The sequence below is a fragment of the Schistocerca gregaria genome, chromosome X (genome assembly GCF_023897955.1).
Source record: "Schistocerca gregaria isolate iqSchGreg1 chromosome X, iqSchGreg1.2, whole genome shotgun sequence".
NCBI lineage: Eukaryota > Metazoa > Arthropoda > Insecta > Orthoptera > Acrididae > Schistocerca > Schistocerca gregaria.
In genome coordinates this window covers 718,991,030-719,008,083 of record NC_064931.1, presented here as the reverse complement: position 1 = coordinate 719,008,083, position 17,054 = coordinate 718,991,030, and the positions used below count along the sequence as shown (strand labels likewise).

The 17,054-nt window shown below is 39.5% G+C and overlaps 1 protein-coding gene across 3 annotated transcripts in view; it reads right to left on the bottom strand.

Annotated features, from left to right (window-relative positions):
- Positions 1-1,889: 1,889 nt before the first annotated feature.
- LOC126298562 (RNA-binding protein 1-like) overlaps positions 1,890-17,054 on the bottom strand; it is a 37,740-nt gene continuing 22,575 nt past the window's right edge. For all 3 annotated transcript variants that reach the window (XM_049989920.1, XM_049989921.1, XM_049989923.1), the window contains one exon: positions 1,890-2,583. In XM_049989920.1, the coding sequence (XP_049845877.1) occupies positions 2,580-2,583 (4 nt within the window). In that variant the 3' untranslated portion in view covers positions 1,890-2,579. The remainder of the gene's footprint in view (positions 2,584-17,054) is intronic.

Here is a 17,054-nt window from a genome sequence, read left to right as displayed (position 1 = left end):
TCTGTTTATGACCACATGAAATGACAGTCTTCCTAAATTGATTTAAAAATTACAGCAATCACACATTTGAGAAAGCAAACACACTTATCAAAATCAAAGGTCTTTCAAATTGATCATATGTGGTACATGTATAATCAACGACAGAATACCAACTGAAATGCATACTTCAACCACTTCCAAAACTTCGACACTACCCTCTGTTCTCCCAAGTATTATTTAAGCCTGTAAGAAACAAGAGTACATTATTCCTTGAATTTGTGGTCTGCCTTACAGAGTGGATTGCCATGAACTGTGTGTACAATTGTCAAATCTCAGGTCCAATTCCTGAAAGGAAATGGGGGGGTTACTTCCCTTGAAAAGTGGACAGAAATGGATATTGGCCATGAAAATGGCACTGTGCTGACACAGTATCAGTTGCCTTTACAGCAATGTGTGCTAGGTTTAGTCACATGTACACTATTTGCTAAAAATTCCTCTCAGTTGCACGTAATTACAGTGTCCATACATCATTTCTTATGAATGTTTGCACCTCGGAATTGGCTCAGCATGCACAATACTTTTCACGTGTCTCCATAGATATGGGGAGTGGGAGGGGGGGGGAGTTTCAAGACCTGCTCGAAATATGAGAGTACCCATGCCTGTTCAAAAGTTAGTTAAATTTTGCCAATGAGATGGATCATCCATTGCATGGGATTTTCTGTAGCTCATGTATGATATTTCTCAAAAAAATTTGTCTGCATATGTGGAAAACCTACCATAATGTGATGCATGATTTGGTGCAAGAGCTCGTTCTTGTACTTGGGATCTGACCATTCCCTCTAAAGTTGTGTCAGTTTTGACTGAATGCTGATTTGTGACAACGCCAAAATGGTTTTCTGGTTTGCTCGCGTAAGCTGCCGCCAGCACACTAGTCAGCAAAAATGTAGCAAGATCTATAGTAGGTGCTGGCTCAAGTGCACCTATCAGGAGAGAGGCCGAAGACAGACTCACAAGAAACACACCGCCAACGCCCTCTCAACTGCAAGCATTTAGATCGTTGCTGCTCACCAGAGGGTCACTGTCTCAGTCACTAGCTCAGCCGCTGGCACACAACTCGCACTCTAAGTTGGCATCTGTCAGTACATTGAGACCAGACAAGTGTGCATAGTGGGACTTGACTTTACCCGCAGCAATACTTCAGTTTGTAACAACTGGAATACTGATATTGTCTGCAAGAGGGCTATTATGGAAGAGCTTGTACAACACGAGGACACTCTTGAAGATAAGTAGTTTCCTGTTCATGTAAATAAAGAACCCTGTTAATACGTGTGCTGTTCTGTTGTAGAAAGAGGATACTGGTCACCAATTATCATCTCCCTTGATTCCTATGGTACAAGACTTAACATCTGGTAACAGATATAGCCAGAAAACAAGTACAATTAAAAACATCTTTTTCATAATCTAGTTGCAAATTATGTACGAGGAAAGTACCTGTACATACAAGGTTCCTCCAACCATGTAAAGAGTACCAACTCTAAGAATATAGCCATGTAGGAGCAAAACTGTGCAGCTCTTTGCAACACCTTTGTATGCCGAACAAATCTGGTTCGAATAGACATTTTTTGTTTTAACAACAGATAAAGTTGCCAGCAAAATATGAAGCAACACAAATTCATGAGACCACATATTGCCAGACTCTTATATCCAGGAAACATCTGATTTTCACAACCTGACTAATTGAGTAATAAATGTTACAAAATGTGTAACATGAAAACAAGAGATACTTTTAGAATTATGTGATTGTGTGTCAGATTTTTAATGACTTCTCAGCTATTTACCTTCACCTGTGAGTGAATGTCTCGAGATTTTGATATTTGTGGGAAATTTTGTTCACATTGGTCATGATCAAGTGATTTTTAAAAATACTTTATTAACTAAGTCACATTTAAAACAAGTATATAACAAATACCATACTATACTTAAACCAACTCATGGTTAGACACTTATGGTAATATACTATAATCTACATATTTAATAATTACTACACTGCAGTATTGATATAAATACGCACTGTAAGGGCACTAAATTATAACTTAATTCAGCACTAGGGCAAAATTCATGCCATTACATACAATATACAATACAAAATTATGTTGCATAAAATCATAACTGCTTATAAAGAAATAGAATGTGCATTCTTCAAAAGGGAAGTATTAACATACAAATAATTTTATTTGTAGGACATTCAAAAAGCCTTTACATAGATGTTTTTTTTAAAAAAACTCTATAGAGTGTAGAAAGGAATGCTAGTTTCTAACACTGTTCACCCACAGATATGGAACTGTGGAATCAATAACAAATAAGAGTTTTCTTTCACATGTAAAGAGATCAGGACTTAGTATACAACAAACATGACAAATACCATACTAGATACTTTTTAGGTAACAGTTAGCACTTCTGTTGTGTGTAAAACTAAACCATAAATGAACATGTAAGGAGTTTTACAATAAGCACTATTGGATCCTCAGCCTGTCTACCACTATCAGCTCTTTGACAGTATTCCAACCTTTACGGAGTTCGTTATTTGAACAGCTGCCAGTTCACCTGAAACAGCCAAAAATCTGCATTTTACTGACATTCAGCAACTATTTTATCATTATCTGATTTTTTACAAATGTTTTATTCAGTTTCTGTTTACCAATATTTATCAGGTCATTTAGTAACTAATTGTTTATTGTGTGTTATTGATTTCTGTATATGAAGTGTTCTTGAAAATGGAGGAGGCATCTGTCTTTCCTGATTCTTATGACTATTTTTTTTTTAATTGTGTTTGGACTAGGGAATTCCTGTCAGCCACCTATCCTATACTCAAAGCATGTTATGTATGCTGCGTGTGGTCACTGTCTTACAAATCCTACATCATTGTGAGATGAATCTTGAATGAATAAAGTCTAACACTGTATTTTCTGACTTCTTGCTCAAGCATTTTGACCAAATTTCTCTTTTTTCCCAAATCCTGAAAGTTTTATACTGCCTACAGATAGGTTCAACATCAGTGTCCAAAATGAGGACCCACCAGCTGTCAGACAATACCTCCTTTCATACAGAAAATAATTTTTTCCATTAAGTTTTTTACATTAATGGCTGACAAGAGTTTGCCAAAGATTTTACTATCATCTCAAAAAATACAGCTGGGTAAGTAATTTTTTGTTGTTTGCAGGTATATGCCTGCAGTTCTGGTAAACATCAAAATCTTGGTATCACAGCACCAGGGTACATGAGCCGAAACAAAATAGCTCAGCTCATTGGTAAAAATCTATTACTGCGCTGTAGTTCATTTTCGGCAGCCTCTGTGTCAGATTCCTGACAGAAAATGAATGACTGCACAAATTTTATCAACAGGCTGTGCCATTTTATTTCAGTTCCCTTAGTGATGAGCTACAGTATCATGACACAGGAATTTCAATGTTTACCAGGACTACAGACTTATACCTGTAAATAAACAAAAAATTGTGTAAATATTTTATTGAAACTTTATAACTAACACACAAATACTGCTTGAAGCTATTTCTTGCTTCTGTGGACTTCATAAAATACAATTAGTAAAGCTAATTTCTATTTCTTTGCTGCTTAACTGCAAGTATTTTTCAAATTAGATTTATCTTCACATGAACAAGAGCCAGAGGGAAGCCTAATGTACTTACGATTATACTGTCATCTACGTGGACTAACAAATTCCTCCTTTTGAAAAGCTTTCTCAGAAGGAAAAAAGTATCATGGCATAGGTTAATGTTATGTTTATATGTTTGTTATTAAATTTACTTTTAGAACACTAGAAGAATTATGTAATCAGTCACTAAAATTCTCATTTATTAGATTTATAATTTGGGTGCCATTGTCCATAGTTGCTTTGTAATTATTGAAGGTCTTAATTGTCTTTACAACTACACAACTGTGTTTCATTTCATTGACATAAAATATCAGTGGTCTTTAATGAGAGATGTTTACAAATTGGCTGTCTTCCTAGATCGAATAACGGTTTTCTGCTTTTACTTATGGAATTTCTGACAGCAGGAAGCACCACCTGCTTGGATGTTTTTAAGTTCTTCTTTCTTTTGGCACTGTAGATTCTGGTCTAATCCCATACTGCTTTGCCGAAGTATGCTCTCTCAATGTGGAATGCAACCACACCTATCTCTCTCTTTCTGGCTACATACACCTCTTGTGTTTTGTATAGTGTCACCCACTTCCAGTTTTATTTTTTGTTTGATGTAGAAATGTACTCTTTATTATTCATCATATGTTTGCTATGATATTGAATTATGTGATGTAATTATATAATGTGTAAGAGAAATGAAGATGTAGTGATGGAGCTGAAGGTTTAAATGGTGAGTAAGTGGAGGTCTGTTTAATGTGTAAATGACTGCTACTTGTTTGTTGTTCTGTGGGTTCTCTTACTCTACCAGTTCCCTTCTTTTGCTCCTCACCCATTTTCCTCCAACACACACTCCATTCCACCACTTTGCATTCACCATTCGATCCTCACCTCACCTCCCCCCCCCCCCCCCCCTCTGTAAAGTACTATTTGAACCTTTAACTTCATCATTACACCTTCTGTTCTCTTACACATTAAATAAATACATAGTAACATAATTAAATGACAACACACACATGGTAACTGGAAAAGTATATTTCTAGTTCAAAGGAAATAGTGATGGTAGAGTTGGTAACACTACACAGAACAAATGAGGCATATGTAGCCAGAATACAGACATTAGTGGTAAGGTATTCTGGTACATTTCACAATGAGAAAAACATTGTTCTGCAAAGCATTTACTGATGGAAGCAGAGATCAAGCATGAAATACCCTAAGTAAATAGAACATCGTTCTTCACTAACTTAGCGAATCTAGAAAGAAACCAATCTGTAAATATATCTTATTACAGACCACTGATGTTTTCTTTTAATACTATCTATCTCTGGCAGTATTTTATTGATAGATATGAAATTTGGTCAGCCTGTAACACTGTATGTATTTTCTTTATAAAAATTTTGAAGGTTTGACCTCACATCTCTTACATTATTACCGTGACAAATACAAGCATTTTTTTTTTAGTTGCGAAGACGGAATTGAAATACCATCAATTATTACTTTTATTGAATGTAACATGTCAGACACAGATCAATCTTTAAGTGTCAATTTCTAACTCCATTACATCAGCACAGCTTCCAAGAGAATAACAACATAGATGAACCGAAGTTTGGCACCTATGACTGCACTGAAAATGTGTGAACATTCTCACACAGGTCCCCAATGAACATTGGGGAAGTTTAACATTCATCAAAGCAACATTGGCTGAGGTATAGTCGCTTGATTGACTCCATGCGTGACTAGAGAGCCAGCATGCTTTTCTGGTGACTGAGCTATCTCTGGCAGTATTTTATTGATAGATATGAAATTTGGTCAGCCTGTAACACTGTATGTATTTTCTTTATAAAAATTTTGAAGGTTTGACCTCACATCTCTTACATTATTACCGTCACAGCTGCTCTATATTGTACTTCTGGTTCTTGTACCATTCACTGTTTCTATTTTGCTCTTTTTTTCTCAGTCCAGTACACCTTCTTTTTGTTTCCATGCTTGATCTGTGTTCAGTTTTTGATGATGTGTCCACTGAGCCCTCTTACCACTAAATCTGATGGCAGTGCAATGGGGAGTTAACCTCGTTGGCAAAATCAGGGCGAAAAATACCTCATTTCCGACCTCCTTACAAAATCTTCCACTTTTGACTTAATTTACTCAATATTAGAAAGTGGCACATAAATGAATATTTATATTTGAGAATCTTATGTTGTTAGGTTACTACATACCTAGTTACACATTTGAAATACCTGTAGTCCCTGAGGTATAAGAAACTAAACCTTGAAATCTTTTTGGGTGGCGATTTTGCAAAACTTTCCTGACTGAAAATGGTTCATCATGTTCTTTTCATTATTGTTCTTAGGAGAACACAAAGTTGTACACAACATGGTCAAATTTGATTTCTTTCAACAAAATATTTCCCCAAGATATAACACCTCGAAGTTGCCACAAGTTCATGGTTCATGCTTGATCTGTGAAAAGTTATGCATGGAGTCAAACTAGTCACTTATCTTGGACAGTACTGCTTTCATGAACGTTAAACTATGCCAATAAAATAGAAAGAAACTTCCACGTGGGAAAAATATTAAAACAAAGATTCCAAGACTTACCAAGCGGGAAAGCGCCGGCAGACAGGCACAATGAACAAAACACACAAACACACACAGAATTACTAGCTTTCGCAACCGATTGTTGCTTCTTCAGGAAGGAGGGGAGTCATTCCAATCCCGGGAGCAGAAAGACTTCCCTTAGGGGGAAGTCTTTCCGCTCCCGGGATTGGAATGACTCCTTACCCTCTCCCTTAAAACCCACATCCTTTCGTCTTTCCCTCTCCTTCCCTCTTTCCTGAAGAAGCAACCGTCGGTTGGGAAAGCTAGAAATTCTGTGTGTGTGTTTGTGTGTTTTATTTATTGTGCCTGTCTACCGGGGCTTTCCCGCTTGGTAAGTCTTGGAATCTTTGTTTTAATATATTAAACTATACCAATGTTCATTGGGAACATGTGCAATCGTTCACATAAAATTTAAACTAAATCTGATACTCCGGCATGGAGGTCTAGATGAGTTGACATGGAATGACCCACACCTTCACTCTAAAGGACAATTTCTTTCTGTTATTCGTCACAGTTACCATTTTGCATCAAGTAAAACAATGCAGAAAATATTGACACGATTGCCAAGGTAAAAATGCACGGCATAACCTTGGCATGTGGTTGATTTTAGCTTGCGCATTGCTGTGTATGAAATGTAGATAACATACTGATATTGTATTTAAAATTGAAAGCAGAACAATATAATTTCATTCTCGAGTTATTAGTTTTTATATCTATCTGACCGTTTGTGTCGCACTCAATTCCATCCCTGTGCTTTTGGAATAATGCTCATAACAATTGCCATATTTCATGAACACTTCAAGATATCGGAATAAGTTTTTTTTTTTGCAAATGATAACACACAAGAGGCACATGTTTTTTGAGAAATACTCAATTTTTTTTCACTCACTGGTATATGGAAACAACTAGTTTGCGGCAGTGAGGGGGTCAGCAGAATGGGACACCGTAGCACGTCAACAGTGTACAAAGAAAATACAGAGGCTGCATTTAAACGCATTCTCAGCACCTGGGAGCAGTGGAGCATAACTAACTAGCCCACAGCAGCAAAATGTTCATGGAATACTTCCTAATTTTATCAGTTATTATGAAAAGCTCATGAGTAATTTTTCACAAATTCAGATTTCAGTATTTTTCCGTTCTTCACCTGTAGACGCAGGTACTTGGGTTGAGAACTTAATGAGTTTCTGCCTTTAAAGCCAAGAAAATCATTGCCAAAATATTTAGTTGGTACTAAAATGTCTCGAGTCCAGGGCTAATGACATTTTCATACTACATCTTCATTAGTTTTATGAAATATTTTTTAAATCACTGAAAGTAGCCTACGGTTTATGTCCCTACATTAACAACAATCAGATTTTACCAGTACCGGTTTCATGATCTATTGTTGGCACTGCATTTTAAGACAAATCTTGTGTGGTTGTTGTCTAATCTTTCATTAATAGTATCAATTTAACCATAAAAGAGCATTGACTGAAAGAAGGTAGCAGCCACAAAAAGAGGAAAGGCATACGGCATTACGATAAATACAAACCCATCATAATAAAGAAGGCTAGATTACGAGGAGAAGTGTAGATTAACTACAAGGGACAAAACATTCCTACAACTGCAACAGGGAAGAATTGCAAGTAGGTATGGATTTAAAAACTAAATGTTGAATACATGTTTTTTATATGTATAGTAAAACACAAAGCCTACGTGTCCCTTGTATAATCTAAACAGTGCTTTCTTCTATTGCACTTTTAAGCTTCTCTGTTTTGATGCCATTGATGAGATCAACAGAGCCCAGATCCTGGAAATATTCAAGAAATTCGGGAGCAAGGATGTACAAGATTGGTATCTACAAGGTCTTATGGAAGATAAGGAAATTACTCGTAGACTTTACTCTGACTTTGTGACGGGATTGTTTGTAAACAGTGTGCTACATGAAAGTAGTTGTCAAGTTATTCCATATTTGGTGCTTCATTTTTCGCAGTGAAAACTGCCTCGAGCTCAAGGAAAAGTGTTTAAAAGCGATTTGGAAGAGAAATATAATTTACCTGATAAAAGGAAAGAAGTTAATTAACTCATTGATACAAGTATATTGTGCCAAGCTCTTGAAAACAGTGTGTACTGCAAAAATGTCAAGGAAACGTTTCTCTGAAAGTAGAATCCCATGTTGGTCTGGCAGCCCAGTTTAATTTAATATGCAGTGTTTATAAGTACAGCTGAACGTTTCCAAGTTGTTTCAGTAACTGTAAATGATGGACACAAGAAAACTGAACTTTATAGTGTAAATATTAGGTTAGTTTATGGATTGTGAGCAATTTGTAAGGGCAATGCAGCTGGTGATATGCTATGTGGCGTTCTACATCTTCCAAATGTACCTTCAAAGTTTGATGCTTACTACTATGTACTAGTATCTGCAGTTGAAGATGTAGCACAAAGTCAATGCAGGTAGCTGTGGAAGAAGCAGTGAAAGAAAATGATGGCAGTTGTGACCTCACAGTAGCTTTTGACAGCAGTGGCAAAAAAGGGGTCACACCTGCAACAATAGTATTATAACAGCAACTAGTGTTGACACTGGCAAAGTTATTGATGTTTCAATACTGTAGATGCATAGACAGGCTGAAAAATGAACACAGTTATGATTGTGTTGCTAATTATTATGGTAGTAGTGGTGGCATGGAGGTTGTCAATGTGAAAAAATTTTTGATCACTCTTCAGAGTGGTATAATGTTTGCTATGTCAAGTATCTGGGGAGATGGTGACTAAAGCATTCAAAGCAGTTTTGGAAAACAAACCACATGGGAACTGTAAAATGAGCAAACTTGAATGCATATGACATGTGCAGAAGAGAATGGTTGCCAGGCTGAAAAGGTTAAAATCAGTTATGAAAAGGAAAAAAAAACTAGATTATGGGAAAACCTTACATGGCAAAGGAAGATTGACTGATTCCATAATAGACCACATTCAGAATTGCTATGGCCTTGCAATCAGGCAAAATACAGGCAATCTTGAAGAAATGAGGAAAGCTATATGGGCTTTGTATTTCCACACCACTTTAAGGAAAACTGCAGAACCCCAACAAGTGCTTGAATAATGTGATATGGCATCGTCTCCCAAAAACAGGGTTTTTTAGAATTGATACACTACATTTTGGTGTGTATGATGCTGTGGCAACCTTCAATCTTCGGAATATAACTAAATGCCAGGTCCTTCAAAAGTTGGGTTCATGTGTTGGGTGCCACACAGTACATGCTATGTTGACTTTAGATCAGCACAGACTAAGGCATGCTGACAATATCAAGACATTAGTGAAAAAAGCAAGACAGGTGAAGAGGGGTGCCAAAAGAAGACTTGATAATTATGAAGACTGAATGGGGTATTAACTATGGATCAGGAACGTTTTGATATTCTTCGTGCGTTTCTCGTAAGTTTGCTTTTTACTTTGTCTAGGAACGTTATCTCGGGTACTGGTAAACCTAGAAGAGCTATGATGTTCATTGTCCTCAGGTTACCTTCTGAAGAAGACAAATTTATATTTGTCAAAACCTAGGTAAAGAATTTCTTTATCCATTGCAACTGCTCTGCTGTTTATGATGGGGAAAAATAAATGTAAAATATCTCTCTAAGAAAATACTTTGTCAATAAACTGTTGTTTTAGTATTTTAACATATCAATGCATGTACAGTAAAAATTACGTTAAATTTTTTTTATCTCTCTGTCTCCAGTAGTTTGCGAGAAAATGTTTCCTGTAGTAGGCATATTTTAACAGTGGGGGCATAGGTGATTCCGTATCCCCTTAAGACTGGCAAACCTCATTTCTTTGTATTCCATGAAGGAATAGCCAAAAAGGGAGCTGATGAGATTTGTAATTTCTTGCTTTCTTTCTCCGGAGAACATTACTTTGGTAAAAATATTAAGGATATGCACAATTTCTCTGATGGTGGCCCAGGACAAAACCTTAACAATACAGTAGTCCTATTCCTAATGGCATTAGTAGGGCTTGGTATGTTTGAAAAAAAATTTTCAATACTTTCCTATCTGGGGTTACTCTTTCCTACCTTGTGATAGGGTGTCTGGGGACATAAGAAGAAAGTTATGACAAATTGTGAAAGAATATATTGAACTTATTCTTCATCCTGCCAATAAAATAAACTACTCCATTGTCAACTACCTTGAGAACAACAACATTGTTAAGAACTACAAGGACTGGTGGCCAGATCTTTCTAAATGCAATTCCCAAAGTTTAGAAACAAAGGGGAAAAAGACAGTTCAATGAAAGTCAACTTCAGTGTTTCACAGTACAATATGATTGAGTATGACAGCCACAACCCAAGGGTATTAGTAACCCAATCATTCATTGATGGACACCTAGCAAACATCACACTCATAACCTTAGCACATTGAGAGAAATATCCTATAAACAAAGTTAAGATAAATGATATAAAAAACTGGAACAGTACATCCCAGAGGAGCTCAAAAACTTTTATACTGATTTATTCACTTGGCCTACAACAACTGAAGATTAAAATGCATGAAATCTACAGAAAATGTTGCAATACTGCTTATCTGTAATGACGATTATGTTAAAATACTATTTGTAATTTGTGTTTATTAACAAATTCTCAAAAATCTACAGCTGTTCTATTATTTTAATCTGGTTCAAAAAGGTAATGAGTCCAAGATTTAAACAATTAATTTGAAGAATATGAAAATAAAAGCGGATGATTTGAAGATGTAGATTTAATGGTTTCCACGTACAACAGAGTTTCAAAATCCACGTACTTCATAACTTCTATCATTGAAGAATAAAACAGTTCTTTGAATATCTCAAAATAATGTTTTATGGACTTATGACCTTTTTATAATAACAGATTCAACTGTAGCTACAGTGTTGAAAACACTAATCCCAGTGTCAATAAAAGGGTTGTACACTGTGTGTGTGTGTGTGTGTGTGTGTGTGTGTGTGAGAAGAGGGGACCATGTTACAGGCAGCTTCCACCCCCTCCCCTCCAAAGTGTCCCCAAACAAAGCAGAAGAAATTGTGCTTTAATTATCGTATGTAGAAACTTGAACTTAAATTACTATTAAATAACTACTCTTTTAGAGTTAGAAGCATGTCACAATATGCACCGTACCATCTGCCTTTGTCCCACATCAACACAAGTCAACATGATTGTTAATAGATTTGGCATTGTTAATTTTAAGGAGTGGCCTTATGTCCTTGTCACAGTCACATTTCGTTACAACCTGGGACGAAATGCGAGTACCTCAACTGTTTGCGTTTAGTGAAATTCACGTGAAACTGAGCTATCATTTTCTAAATGTTTGGGAATTGTTTAACCGAGACAGGACTGATACCAGGCCGATATTCACCTATTGGGAAGTAGGAAACAACCCAAAAACCACATCCAGGCTGGGTGGTGCTCCAACCCTCATCATCAACCTGCCAAGCAAATCTGATCCAGGACCACTGCATTTCCCCACCCCAGAACCAGTACTTTTAATACCTGCAGCTATCCAAGCAGGCAGGGTTAATCTCGCTCCTGTTTGTGATATCTGATGGTGATGAAAAATCCTAGATGATCAAATCCAAACAATTGGAAGGCTAACAGTGGTGAAGAGCTTTTAAACTGCTCTAAGCATCACTACAGATGAGGAAGAACTCACCAGTGCCAGAACGAATATGCTCAAGAGCACAAGAGAGGGCTACCAACTCTTCAGTGGAGACACTCCACCTGGAAAGGAGTGGAGTTCACTGAATCTCGCATGAAAGTAAGCGAAGGCATTGTGACCGGCAGACATCAAGCTATCAGCATAAACTACCTCTGAACCCTCAAATGTACCGAGAACAGAGAAGAAATGGTTGCGGTAAGCCGATTCTTTCAGACCTTGTGAAGGTCAAGACAGAAATGTGGACGAGGGCTGCACCATCATGGAGGTATATGTGAGCGGCATGAACAAGACATGGTAGAGGGGAAAGCTGGAGTAGAGAGAGAGAGAGAGAGAGAGAGAGAGAGAGAGAGAGAGAGAGAGAGAGAGAGAGAGAGAGAGAGAAGACCAGATGTGGATGGCAATCTTAACCCCACACCTGAGCTACCACTATGGGACATGCATTTCTGTATCTGGAAAGAGCAGACACATTCAGGTGCTCCAGGGAGCACCAGATATATAATGCATCAGTGATCAAACAGTGCAGAACCCACAATAGTGGAACTCCTGCCTCTGCTCGGAGGCAGATCACAGGGCTAGTTTGAAAAAACACCAGTTGCCAGTCACCCCACAATGGTGTATTGGGTCCAGCATCTGTAACGTCAAATGTGACATCGAGTCACATGCGAGACTGCTGTAACTGAGACAAGACTGGATCAATGCTGTGTGTAGAGCCACATCAGAGTAGAGTGATCTGCAGCCCTGTTGTTGAGGATCAAAGAGCACTGAGATGTGACGAACATTTCTGTCTTACATCACAAAGATGGGAAAGCCATGTCAACCGGGTATCAAAGACCAGTCCTACAAAACAATGAAGAGTCCACCACAATAAGGAACTGACCATCAAGGTCATATGTGAATGGGAAAGGACTCAATGACAACAGAAACACGTAACGCAGGTCTTGGCAACTGAAAAGTGGAAGCCATGAGGGAGAGGTCCCATGGCTGCACTCTGTATATCACATCCTGCAGTCTGCATTCAGCAACAATGCCCATCACGGCCAAACAAAAATAAATGCAAAAATCATCAGCACAAATAGTGTGGGGGGCACACGCTGCAGCTGCCACCAGACCATTGATAGCGATTAAAAAGAGGGACACTCAAAACAGAACCCTATCCTGCAGATAGAAAGTGCTACGGGAGATACCAACATGTACATGAAAAATGCAACATGAAAAAAAATTCTGGATAAAAATTGGGAGCACATCACGGAGGCTCCACTCATGTATATGGTGGTGCCATGTGGTACTATAAAATTTATGCAAATCAAAGAAGACAGCAACAAGATGATTTTGCTGTGCAAAACCCATTTAGATAGACTCCAAGTGGACTAAATTATCTGCAGTAGAGCAGCATTGGCAGAAAGCACCTTGGATTGAAGCCAAGGTTTCAAGGACAATACAGCCTTCGACACCCCATACATTTAAGTACGTTACAGAGGACCACTGGTTAAACTGACTAGATGATACCTGTCATCTGAAGAAGCTATTTGCCTGATTTCCAAACTGGAATAGTTGTACTTTCTCACCATGTGGAAGGAATTTCCCTTGCTCCAGACATGGTTGAAAAGGCCATGTATAAGCCACCATAAGTGTTGAAGCATTTAGTTGCGTACCTGGTACGTTCCAGGAGACGTGTCAGAGCAGAGAGCAAGGGCACTGACTAACTCCTATTCACTTAATGGAGCGTTGTAAGATTACACACGGTGAGGAATGAAAGATAAAGAGAGTCGTTACACATTGTGTTTGAGGAGACAATGCGGGCAGGTGGTTGACTGACCCTGAAGCTTGGGCAAAATGCTTAGTGACAGAGTCCAGGAGGATAACAGCATTCAGAGAAATTTGAGACACTTTTTGGAAGAAAGCAGTTAAAAATGCCCCAGATCTTTGACTATACCCACAAAGGAGAAGTATGCACCCGTACAACAACAGCAACATATCATTCCCAACAAATCCAGCTGGCATTTAACACGATAACAGGCTTGGGCATGAAGCCAACTGAAGGCCAGGAGGTGGTCAAGAGACAGTCCTGTCAGGACGAACCTGAGGAAGAAGGAATCACCGAAGCAGCTGCCAAAAGGATGGCATTGGGCGAACTCCATATGGATTCATCACTGCTGTTGTTTTGTCGAGCAGTTGGATTGGCAGCCAAGGAAAAGGCATACCAATCCGTATTAGTGAAGGCTCACCTGGGAGAGCATGCAGAGAGCAGCACGGGAGAAAAGATAAGATGATCAGATAATGATCTCTGTTGCACAAATCATCGTGAACTTCCCACTGAATGGATGGGATGCATCCAGGGCTACAGATGGACAGATCAACGCCTGAGAAAGTGTGTATGCCACACTGAAATGTGTAGGGTTCCAGTGCTGAGGAGGCAGAGATCAAGACCTCCCAGCAGGTCTTCAACAACCCTGCCCTGGTCAGTCGTCGCAGTACCATCCTACAGAGGATTATGCACATTAAAATCCCCAATAGGGAGGGAGGGAAAGAAGAGCAGGAAGTTTAGGTGGCCAGTCTGGGGGGGGGGGGGGGGGGGGGAGGGAGAAAGCCTGCATATTGTTAGCAGAGAGTCTAAATGGATCGGAACAGCCACCACTTCAAGCACAGTATGAAGAGGAACTAAATGTCCATATGGATCAAGAGACAAACACTACTGAAAGCTCACAAAGGGCTGACCCAGTTCCAGCAGAAGCCTTGAAAACCACAAAGAGCTGACAGGAGTATCCACAAAATGAGATTGCTACAATGCAAGTTATGGAGTAGAGAGAAAGAAGAGACTGCAAGTCCAGAAGGTGGATGATAGTGTATGAGGCTGCTGCACATTGAATGGGGCAGACTGTGTTGTGCCAAGTCAGTGTGTCACTGGTAAGGATGACATCCATGAAAGTAATATAGGGCCCTTATTGAAAGTGAGGGGCTACAGTCCCCTGGGATTTTGGGGGAAGGGAGACTTGTGCTGCTGCTCCTCCTACTCCTCATTCTTCAGATGGCAAGAGGTAGTGTGGTCGGAACGAGACTAAGTCGTAGCAGTATCAGGATTTGAAAGAGAACGAATGGCCTTGAGGTCCACAGAGCATGAGTCCCGCAGCTAACTAACAAGCTTAAGAACCTGGAGACACCAAGGAAGGGGACTGCTAGAGGGAGCCCCTATCTGTTTCTTCTCCAGTAAAGGAGAAGCAGTAGTTCTATGAGGATAGGGAACAATAACCGCTAGGGAGGAGGAAAAGGATGAAAGTGAGGATTGGAGGGGATGGGGGAGAGGGAAAGAAGGACACAACCGAAGCAAAATTAGACAAAGGTACCAGGTGAAGACTGTTGAATTTCTGTTGGTCCTCAAAATAGGATAGCCGGTCAAGAGAATTCCTGGATTTTCCTTTCCTTTTGATGTATCAGACAATATGGTGACCAAGGCGAATGTAGATCGGAACAGCTCACTAACTTGGGACATGGTCTGCAAGGACTCCCCACATCGAAGAGGCACCCACAGTCACCACAGACAGGATACTCCTCACATTGTGAAAAGTGACCAAACCAGAGGCACCAGAAATAAGGCATGGGAGGTGGGATATAGGGTTTTAAGTTGCAACAGTAAACCACAACTGTGACTAAAATGGTACCCCCCCCCCTTCCAAAAGCCAGGATGAAAGCACCAGTGTAAATTCAATTGACCTTAAGACCTCTCTGGACTCGATGGAAGAAATTAACGTCATGCTGTGACAGATTAGTCCGGATTTTCTTGTCAGACTGGAGGTGTAGTCCCTGTGGAAGATAATGCCCTAGGTCATATTTAAGGAATGGTAGGGAGTGATGCTTACTGGGTTGTCTCTTAAGCATGAAGGGAAACCAAATGACTGGCAGAAGAGGTTTTCATCAGTAGGGAACCAGATCACATCTTCCTTAGTAAACTTCACGAAACTTTTCTTCGGTGTGTTTTACAGGAGAAAGCAATTTGTAGGAGTCAAAGTCTCCTCATTTGGAACAAACTAAGAATCAGGGAATGGGTTTCACCACAAGCTTGGGTGCCTGGCCCTCCTCCCAGGGAGTGGCCCAGGAGGGGAAGGCCAAGGAAGCAAATGTAGGAGCAGAGACAGAACCGTTACAGACTTAAGAGATTACTGCTGAAGAGTAGCCGGAAGTACTGACCCTAACACACTTCATTTGCAGAGCATCCACCATAGTAAAATCCATTCCCATCAGGGACTTACCCCATAGGCACCACCCAGCCATGGCAAGGGGAGCCTAGCATGGCAGTCATTGCCTGGAGTTTTGATGACCCAAAAGGATGAGCAACAACCCTTAGGCAAGATGTGCTGACAACTCAGGTTCCAGAAGTTTTAGCCAGATGGGTATATAACAGCCTTGTCACATGAACTGGCTACACATTACACATGCTGGTGACCTGGAGGGGAGGGGGGAGATGATTGATGGGGAAGGTGTGTGGGGATGGAGGGAGGTACCCACACTGGAGACACTAGGGAGGTAGAATTTCCCCAATTGGCTCACACAACGGAAATAATTTAGAAAGGGAGGTGTGGGGAGGACACAAGAGTGAGGAGAAACAGATGGAGCGGGGAAGGTGGGTGGGGTGGGGAGGACTCAGGAGCTAGGACATGAGGAAGTGGATATCGGGAAGAGAATGCAGCCTGGGAGAGAAGGAAGTCTGCAATATTTCAGGGGTTCATGCATGCCACACACGAACCAATGGAGGGAGGTATAGGCCACATGGTGGAAGTAATTATGTTTGGACACAATATATTAACTTCATTTACAATCATTTTGTAACACCATTAAATGACTAAACTGTTTTAGAAGAGCTGTTCTATTTGGCAACTTAATAGTCACACTGTAGTTATGCAAGCATTTAAGAAGGGGAAGGAGAAAGATGCAACCCTAATTACTGTGTAATTGAACTGCCTCGTAAATTTAGTAGTGCGGCCTATATTCGAGATTTACTTTTTACTGTGGTCGCTTGTCAAAAGTTTAGGTGCACCTTACTTCTACATGCAACCTATACAGGTGCAAAAAAGTTATTTTCTGAGGCTGAGTGGAATGTAGAAAGTACAGACATTGCACCAAGTGCAGTAATACAGCAACACAGTTAAAAAGCTGCTTTTACATATTTGTCC